The sequence below is a fragment of the Mastomys coucha genome, unplaced genomic scaffold (genome assembly GCF_008632895.1).
Source record: "Mastomys coucha isolate ucsf_1 unplaced genomic scaffold, UCSF_Mcou_1 pScaffold7, whole genome shotgun sequence".
Taxonomy (NCBI): Eukaryota; Metazoa; Chordata; class Mammalia; order Rodentia; family Muridae; genus Mastomys; species Mastomys coucha.
In genome coordinates, this window is record NW_022196913.1 from 31,271,559 (window position 1) to 31,282,262 (window position 10,704).

Genomic DNA, 10,704 nt, shown 5'->3' on the forward strand with positions numbered 1-10,704 from the left:
TAGAATTTTAGAAGTAAATATACATGAGAATTTGTATCCTTCAAGCCATAATATGAATTTTTATGATTTGCATCTAAACTAGAGAGAAAAGTCATGGTAAAAGAAAATGGACATGAATTTTTAATATGGCTGTATTGCGGATGAGAGAAAAGTATAATTTTCTTCTTACACCCATGCCTGAGGCAATCTTGCAATTTACTAAGGTTTGTGAGAGACAGTCTTGATTATATCTAAGTCTGACTCTGAGTCAGAATAACCAGGCCTTCCTGGGAGTTAGGCTATGCTGGCCTCAGGCTGGTCCTGCTCACTACTTTAGATGCATTTTTGGGATACATTGGAAATCAACACATCTGGGATTTGTAGAGCTCTTCCTCTTATAGCAAGAAAAATATAAACTTCACATTTTTTTTGGATTGAGCTAAAGATCTCTAGTACTATGGAACTTATGGAGGAAAACTAAAATCTAATGTAATAATAAAAGGTCAACAGTCTGTAAAGCAAATCTTCTTCCATAAGGACTCAACAATATGAAAATGGTTACAGTAGGAGGTTTTTTGATGATCTAAATATTAAAGCAATTAAGATGGGATGAAAAAGCAAAAGGAAAAAAAGGCATATTGCAGAGTCATTGGGTGCTAAATGGTTCTTTAATAAAAAGTTCAGCAGTTTCTAAGGGTAGACATACCTGCATGAGTAACTGTGAAGATTTTCCCTTCATATAATAGTAGTAAAAATTAAAAAGTTATCTTGAGTTATGTGTTCATGACAAGGACATTTATTTCAGTGTGGAGAGTAAGGCAATTTTACGTTACATGTGAAATGGCAGATGAAGAAGTAAGAGTTGCTCACTCATACAGGGACCCCTTGAACAAACAGATTTAGAAAGTAAACGACCTGTAATCATCAGAATCTTTGAACACATGCATATCAAAACACAGAAGAGAGCTGTAAGAGTGAGAGGCAGTGAGAATAGCAGAGCAGAAGAAGATGTATTCCTACTTGACCACTTAATGATCACTTCAAATGATGACATCTAGCTAGAGGGACAGTATCATGCTCAGATGAGGTTACTAGGTCTGATAGAATGATGGTAGATTATAGGCAATTAAATATAGTAGAACCTTATATCTATGCTTAGGTTATTGACTTCTTCTTTTAGAGCCTGAGAAGGCATGAGGCATTTTCATTTTGTTTAGTCATGTTAGCTTTGTAATTCTATTCTCTCGATTCACAGTCTCTATTATAATTGCATTCCATTGAAGCTGTCTTCCATCTATAATATTACATGTTATAAATTTAATCTCTCCTCATAATGTTTTGATTTGAAAAATCTGAAAAAAATCAAGATAGTAGTTAAATTATGTATGTTCATGAAGGTACTTAGTACTCATGTAAAAAGACATGCCTGGTAATTCAGAAGTTAATTGAATCAAATGATAATACCTTGAGTTGGTTTCCCCCCCCATGAGTTGGTTCCCCCCCCCCATGAGTTTCCCCATGAGTTTGGGGAAAGAGAAGCACATGATATTTGTAACTGTTCATGCTGTGGGTTGCACATCAGAAATGTATAATTTAAGCCTTAATACTGAAGAGGCTACATATTGGGCTCAAGATGAAAAATTCAGATTTCTGTTTGTGATCTAGAAACTTCCCCCATGTGGCAACATGATTGTGAAACACACTATTTCTGGCAGTGTCCCAGAGATCATCAACAACTGCATTATTCAACTACATGGTAAAATCATAAGTGGTCTGTCAAGGTATATCAAGCCAAACAGAGTTGTAATCAGTAGCTTTCCCATTTTATTAAAAGGCAATCCTGAAGCAAAAAATATCCACATGCTATAACACATTGCAAAATCATGTTTCACCAGTAAAGGTACGATTGTTTCATATGTTAAATGGATGTGATATGCCTGTAAAGATATCTTTTAAATATCTGTGTTTAGACACATAGATTACTGAAACTGTGATCAACATTGTTGAGAAGAATCTTTTACAGTGTTGGATGGTTGCTCCCAGAGATTCACATTTTCTTACATTTGTGAGAATAATTGATTACAGCTGTGATATGATGCTTAAATCTCAGAAACAAGGCATTGAATTTATCACCACCTGAAAGATGACAGAGAGAACACAAGAACCTGTACTTGGAAAACATTAGGGAATAAGCACATTACTCCTACGGAAATGGCTATGAGTCATTATGGAACAGGAGATTCTTCGATTTGCAAAATTACTTGAACCCTTTAGGCAGCATGCCAAAAAAAAACCAAACAAACAAACAAAAAAATAAGACAAGAGAAACCACATAGAAGTAGTACTGTGGTACAAGCAAAGAGTTGATATTCCCTGAAGGAAGAGACTCTGTGTGCTACAGACATTGCATCTCTTGCTCTCCCATAACCACCACCCCCACCCCCACCACCAAGTTATGCTTGGCTTTGGGTCCAGTCTGTTAGTATATATAGGAGGTGGAACCCTAACTGAAGGCATCATTCAGGTTAGGCAGCTTTCCTGAGCTGGAGACCTCACTGTTGTGGAACATCTCAGAGATGCAGCTACCACTGACTCAAGCATGCACCTGTAAGTGAATTTTTATCTCTGTTCCTCTAAGTAAACATTATCAGTGCATTACTTTGTCATGATTGGTTTATATAGTATATATTCTTTGGTCTTAGTGCTGTAATCAGCAAAGAACTGATAATACGTTCATGTGTCCCCTAGACTCAAAGTGAGGAAGTTAAGTTTTATAGAATGGAACTGATAAGCAGACCTGGAGATAAGTTGTTCTCAAAGGGAATCCTTACTCTCTGTTGATACATGACAATACCTAAAGTCATTTTTCATTGTTTTGTTTTACTTGAAGATAAATGCGGAAAACGTTGTGGGTGTCTAACAGGTATCTTCTCTGAACAGTATTTCAATGCTCAGATCATCTTCCAGAACAAAAAAAGTCCAATAAAAATGAATGGTTTCCTGAAATTGATAACTTGATTTTTTTAGAAAACATAAGGTCAAATGGTCCAATTGCTCCCAGTCTAGAAGATTAAAGCTAATGATAACTGTACAGGTCTCAGCCTGCCCTCGACTTTTGTTGCTGTGTGCCTTGTAGAGCAATGCAGATTTAATATTCCAGGAGATCAAGTCTTTGTCTTCTCTGAAAAGTTTTTCTCACTTACTTAGGAGCAAAAAATAAAATAAAAATAAATAAAAATTAAAAAAGAACAAAGAAAAGGAGGGGCGCTGTGTCATCATGTGTCAGGGCTCTAAAAAGGATTTTTTTCAAAAAAATTTTATATGAGCCATTGCCAATAGAGTCTCACCTGGACCACTGTATGCATGGCCACTTCAATGCTGAGATTGTCACTAAGGCCATTGAGAACGAGCAGAATGCTGTGGACTACCTCACCTGGACCTTTCTGTATCGCCGAATGACACAGAACCCCAATTACTACAACCTGCAGGGGATATCTCATCGTCATTTGTCTGACCATTTGGCAGAACTGGTGGAGCAGACCCTCAGTGACCTGGAGCAGTCCAAGTGCATCAGTATTGAGGACAAGATGGATGTGGCCCCTCTGAACCTGGCATGATTGCTGCCTATTACATAAACTACACCACCACTGAGCTCTTCAGCATGACTCTGAATGCCAAAACCAAGGTTCGAGGACTTATTGAGACTATTTCCAATGCAGCAGAGTATGAGAACATTCCAATCAGGCATCATGAAGACAACCTCCTGCGCCAGTTGGCTCAGAAGGTCCCCCACAAGCTGAATAACCCCAAGTTCAAGGATCCACATGTGAAGACCAATCTGCTGCTGCAGGCTCACCTGTCCCGCATGCAGCTGAGTGCTGAACTGCAGTCAGACACAGAAGAGATCCTCAGTAAGGCAATCCAGCTTATTCAGGCCTGTGTGGATGTACTCTCCAGCAATGGGTGGCTTAGCCCTGCTCTAGCCGCCATGGAACTGGCTTAGATGGTCAGCCAGATTGCAGATGTGGCCCGCTTCTGTAACCGCTACCCGAATATTGAACTGTCCTATGAAGTGGTGGATAAAGACAGCATCCGCAGTGGCGGGCCGGTTGTGGTGCTAGTACAACTGGAGCGAGGGGAGGAGGTCACGGGCCCTGTTATTGCACCTCTCTTCCCACAGAAACGTGAAGAGGGCTGGTGGGTTGTGATTGGAGATGCCAAGTCCAACAGCCTCATCTCCTTCAAGAGGCTGACGCTGCAGCAGAAAGCCAAGGTGAAGCTAGACTTTGTGGCCCCAGTCACAGGTGGTCACAACTACACCCTGTACTTCATGAGTGACGCATACATAGGATGTGACCAGGAGTACAAATTCAGTGTGGATGTGAAAGAAGCTGAGACAGACAGTGATTCAGATTGAGTCTGAAGCATTGAACCTGAAAACATGAATGTGGACCAGGTCTGTCAGCCCGAGGTCTGGCTGTTCAGGCTGCTGCTGTCCTCAGTCCACATCCAGTTACTCTCCTACTTTGGACCTTAGTTCAAAGTCTGGGTCCAGTATTTTCAAGTGTCATGTCAAGCATGAACTGTACAATATTTGGAAGCATGGCTTTTTAGTTCCTTGAATCAGACATTTAATAAATAATTTGAAAAAAAAGAAAAGAAAAAAAGAAAAGAAAGGAAAAAAGAGGGAGATATAATTATTTGGGTTTCCAGGGATTAGACACATCTGTTCACTTAACCTGAGTAAATGTTCAATTCCAAAGCCTAATATAGACAATTATAGCAGCTTTGATTCTTTACAATTTTGGTGTACGTCAAATAAAATGGCAAAAGGAAAAGCATGTTTGTGATAAAAACCAAAAACAACAACAACACCTTATGTGTTGGGTGATACTTAAAGAAAAACCAATTAGTTACAAACATAAATGTTTATTCAAAGAACAAAAAAAAGTCACACATTCCGAAGACACTAAAATGTGCTAAGTGATGACTTAAGGGCTCTAGCTTGGGATTGCTCACAGCTCCAAATGTTTCCAAATCTAAGAAGCTCTTCTGCAGTAGTCAAAGCTGAAGGATCACCTACCTCTTAAGGTGTGGGCTGGGGAAATATATATTTGCATGTTCTTACATTTGGAGGAGTCTATGCCCAGCTTCAGCTGCACATGACTGTATTGGCACAGGACCTTTAGAGCAGATATAGTGCTTGCCGCACAGCTTAGCTTTTGCAACCTCAGTAGATGCATCTCAGAGCCACTTCTATGCATTACAGGGAAGGGGCTGTTGCTGTTGGTGTCATGCATGTTCCTGTGTATATATGTGACTGCCACACCATATGACCAGATTGCCAATGAGGAGCTGTATGACAATGTGCTTTCCTGGTCTCGTCGCACCCATAGAGTTGCCCAGAAAATGTATAAAGTCTTAGTAAGTACCTCATCCATTTCAGAATTTGTATCTAAAATGAATGTCAGAAAATTCTCTTTGAACCATAGGGCATCATGAATTAGATTTCACTAATATGTTTTATAGGTAATAGAAAAAACCAGTTACTAAAGTGTAGATGAGGGAATATAGCAGGTTTCATGAAATCTCAAAGATTTGTAAAGATTACAATTTTTGTTTGTTTGTTTTTGTTGTTGTTGTTCAAATTTTCCTCTAATAAACCTTAAAAATAAGCAAGTTAGCTTTAAAAGTCCACTTTGGACATTAAGTTCAGAAAAATACACCAAGGAGAAACAATGATTTCCAGGTCTTGTTTGAAGAATGCCTCCATGGATGTTCACATTGAATGCTATTGGGAATTCTATCTTAATTTACTGGCAAACACTTCTTTAAAATATACCCAGTATCTTGGTTGAAATTTGATACCATCAACACAACAGAATTACAACTCTACCATGAAGATGGGATGATTCAAATATAACTCCAGGTTACATAACAAGTCTGTTTGAATCAATAGGAAACAAGCTACTCACAAATATTAGACAAAGTCATTGTTTGATGGCACCCAATTCAGACGCTATGGATTTCTGGTGTTAAAAACACTAAATTATTTTGTGTTGGAGTATTTTTATTACTTTTATTGAAAACAATGATTTTTTTCTTTCATTATTTTACACTCCAGATCTTATTCCCCTCCCGGTCTACCCTCTGACTATTCCACATCCCATACCACCTTCCTACCCCATTGTCTCCAGGCAGATGTCTTAACCACCTACTTTCCCCACTTTAACATACCTCTAACCTGCCTGGGGCCTCCAGTCTCTTGAGGATTAGGTGCATCTTCTCTGACAGAAGCCAGACCCGGCAGTCCTCTGCTGTGTATGTTTTGGGGGGCTTCATATGAGCTGGTATATGCTGCCAGGTTGGTGGTCCAGTGTCTGAGAGATCTCGGAGGTCCAGGATAATAGAGACTGATGATTCTCATAAACCAAATAACCAACTAAACTAGCTAAAAACAAAAACAAAAACAAAAACAAATAACCAAAAAAATAGGGACATAGTAAAGAAAGGGAAGAAGTAGAAATATAATAGTTGCTTTAACCTCTATTTCAATTTTTATGTCATCTTTATATGTTACAATTGAGTATCTATCAAATACATTAATAATTTTGTCATAGACATATTCATTCTATTCAAAAACTATAATGCTTGCACCATTTCATTCCCTCTAGGACTCAAAGGTAACTGAGAGAGTATGTTTTAAGAATAAAAAAAACAACACCTGCCAAAGCACTTCTACCCATACTGTAAAAATTGTAAGTATTTACCTATATTGTTTATCAAAACAACTTTAGCAGTACTCTGACTATTTGTGATGTGTGTTAGTACTAGAACTATAAGAGGTACAATAACCTCTGATCTAATAGGGTTGGGCAGAAAAAAATCACACCATAGAGTAGCTAACTCAATCAAATGCCAGATTTAATTGCATGAGATGCTTATGTTTCATAAAATCAATTGCCAGTAGGCTTAAAAACTTTGATCTGAATTGGATATTAATGGTTGAGGATACTCATAACATGTTGAAGGAATCAAATATAGTAGTGGTGTTTATGATATAACCCAAAGGCTCCTCTGACAGCATGTTACCCAGTTGAGCAGTATGTTATGCAAATTTTAGCTTTGAAACGCTCATGGTCTTATTTCTGTTTAATTATTTGTGTATTTCTCCATGAGTGATCTACCATCTCCTGTATATTAATCAAATATCAGCTGACCTAAAGGGTTCTCTGCATATTATATTATCTCAGGATAACTTCTGTTTTTCTGGTTTATATTCTTAACACCTCTAATATCCGTTTGTTTCATCTTTCTCTTCTGACTCTCAGTCATAATCAACTATAATAGTGGAAATGATAGAAAAACCCATAGGAAAGAGAGAATTTTTGCGTAGAGCTACTTTTCTAGACACTTCCACAAGCAATCTGTTGGCCATGGTGAATGTATTCTGCATAAAAATTTCTCTAATGTGAAAGACTATAGGAAAATTAATGAACTGATGCTCAGAAAGTTTGTGCAGAACTTGGATCTCTTACATGTCAAGTAACTGTGTGAAGTTGGGCTTCAGCTGCCTCAGCTCCCCATTATTAATCATTATACTATAATCCTCACAACAACCAATTTCATCATCACCATTTGTACCACTCCTTTCCTTCACTTCTTTACATATTTCCTACCCATGTACACTAAATTCCTGTAACTCTGTTTCATTGCAGAGACTATCTGCAACAAGCACATGAAATCAAATATAGCTGGCATACAAGATTTGTGGCAGTGATAATAAACTGAGCATATCATAATATTTTTTTTCTGATTTCCACTGATGCTGGTATTGAAAGCAGTGCTGGTTCTTTTTTCCCCCTGCAGGACATGACAACAAACAGACTCAGACTGCTCTGCAAGAATTACGAAGTCAGGCTTATCCAGACAATTACTATTTGAATGCATTTTCTCACTGTATTAATCTTTAAATATTTTACAATAACATATAAATCACAATTGAGTGTTTAAGTGATTCATTTATGTGAATGCAACTTAGGTTAGCCTCCATAATCAATTATGCATTACTTCCATCTGAGTTAGACTATGGGATCCTGCTGAGACCCAACAAACTTTTGATAACCATAGGAAAAAAACGCAAAGAAATAAGAGTAAAATACCCCACATCATAATAAGGCACATACTACCATACAGAGAATAAGACAAATTACAATCAGATTGACTTGTTATGAAGAAAAAGTATTAATGCCTAATTAGCTGTACATCAGCAAACTGTAGTTCCATAGCTTAAAGATCACATTTCTGCATTATGTACTATGTTCCAAAAATATTTCTTACATACTTTTTCCTTAAAAATAAGTATTGTAGTTCTCAATTTTTGTACAGACCCATCATATATCTACCATGCTCTGTTTTATTTATTCAGCGCAATGTTCATTCTGGTTGTTTAGACTGAAGATCTTCTGAAAGTCATCATCAATGTTTCAAATGCCTGGATATATCCACTGAAAATGCTCATACCTGCAGTGTTTATTCATTTAGGCTCTCATGATGGTATGCTGGCAAGAGCCATAGAGCTTAGCTATGGAAATAAAGTAGTTCTGGAGGGAGCAAAAATTTTACTCAGTAAGGTGAGTCGATCTTTTGGGATTTGTTTGATTATGTCATGGATGGAAGAGATGATTTGTATAATGAGAAATAAATGTTTAAAAACTTCATTTTCAAGAGTATCCAATATGCCTATAGCCTTGAAAATAGGGCATCCCATACAAAACCAACTCATCATAAAGTTCTTTTCTGAGAATATAACAAACAAATGATCTCAGTAGAAAATTGCTGGTGCTCATAGAAGTTTGTACAGAAGTTTTCCTGGATGAGATGGGCATACCTGCCTAACTCAGAAGATCTTAGAGTAGTAATGCTTGGATCTTCTGAACCTCAACTCATTAAAGAAAATGTTCATCATGTCTAAGTTTAGGAAAAAAGTACAATATGGAGAATAGATTGAGTTGTAAAAGAAAAGAAGATAGTTTCACTTCTAGTTTTATATGATAAAGGATCCATTATACCATAACCTAGGAATATGACACAACACAATCTTGACTGGTTTTCTACTCTTACTTGTTTGAAATTTCATTCAAAATGTAAAGGTAATATGCACCAGGACTATGGAGACTGTTCATGTTTCTAAGGACATTCCTTGTAAGTATGAGGGGCTGAATTTGCTTCCAAAAGTCTTTATCAACTTAAGAAAAGTGTAGGCTTTTCCTTGTAGTTCCAGCACTGGAAATTCAGTGACAAGATCTCTGATTACTTTTGAAAAAAGTAAGAAAAAATATCTTAAAAAAAATACAATCTTCATCCAAAGAACATTACCCAAGCATGACCATTCATTTCTACGTGTATGCGCAATCACATGCATGCAAATCTATACACATGTATGTACACACACACACACACACACACGGGGGGGGGATTTATAAGGATCAAGCATACCAAGAGAGTATACAATACTTGTCCTTTTTTCCTTTTGATGTTTAGATTCAGCCTGGAATTGAAGAAAATGACTACCCTGACTCTGACTTGTGGCCAGACCTAAAGGAATTGAGGTCCCACAATAAAAGCACTCACCTTCCTGCATTTTGTAAACTCTTCTACTGCCTTCGCAAGGATACAAAGAAGATTAAGTGTCATCTCAGGGCCCTGAAGCACGGCATAATCAAAAACAGGTGCTAAAAGTACTCCGTGCTTGTTAGTGGTATTTGCTACAGAGATGGCCTGTGATGAATGAACAAGATCTTCAATGCTTTTAATTTTTCTATCTCTTGCATTTCTTTTTATAAAATAAAATCTGATTGTTTAGAAATGTTAATTGGAAGTGAACAGTTGTCAGTTCCTTGAGTGCCTGCAATGTAATGTTGATAGACAGCATTGTGATGTTCCTTTACAATCTTCAGCAAAAAGTAGGGTTTGGAAAGAAAGCAAAGTAACTGAAAAATTACTTTAGAATTAGAGTAAGTAAAGATGAATAACTCTTATCTTTAAAAAATTATCATGGGATTACTGTTAAGCAGTAGATTAAGATTAAGAAAAAAAATGCAGGTAGGTTTTGGAATTATACTACTATGTATGAGAACAGTTTTATGATCCAAGGACAGAAGATGTAAGTGCTGGACTTTTGCACCATCCTATCCTTAGGTACAACAATGTTTCAAATTTTCCAAAAAATATGTTAGGATCCAAGTAAGAATTGTGTGTAGATTTCTCCAATGAAAATTTTCAACTATTGTCTTCTTTAAATGAGTCAACTGTACCAGGAATTTTAATTAAATAACTGGTCAGTCAACTGATATGTATGTATATGTTTGTGTGTATGTGTTTGTGTGTTTTATTGTATAAATGTATGTGAATACATATGCACATTTATGCATTTATACAATATACATGTTACACATACACACATGAATATACAAAACCAGCAGAATTAAGTCCATTTAATGTCTGTCATATATATTTGTGTTTATAGCTGACCACCAGAAATTGAGTAACCTATCATCAGATTCATCCATAAGAGATTTTTGTCTGCCTTTCAGCAGCCATTGATTGTCAGTACCTTTTCATCTAGAAGATGAGCCTGTAAGGTTTTCTTCTTCCACATTTGAATGTCAACTATGCTCATCATGCAGATCTCACTTAGACTGACATATTGTTGAGATTTCATGG

General features: G+C 36.9%; 1 protein-coding gene across 1 annotated transcript; it reads left to right on the top strand.

Moving 5' to 3' along the window:
• Window positions 1-2,555: 2,555 nt before the first annotated feature.
• LOC116081904 (prolactin-3C1-like) lies at window positions 2,556-9,717 on the top strand. The gene is made up of 5 exons (XM_031358635.1): window positions 2,556-2,586; window positions 5,249-5,403; window positions 6,654-6,737; window positions 8,433-8,612; window positions 9,523-9,717. The coding sequence occupies exons 1-5, from the start codon at window positions 2,556-2,558 to the stop codon at window positions 9,715-9,717; spliced, it is 645 nt and encodes a 214-aa protein (XP_031214495.1).
• The last annotated feature ends 987 nt before the right edge of the window (window positions 9,718-10,704 follow it).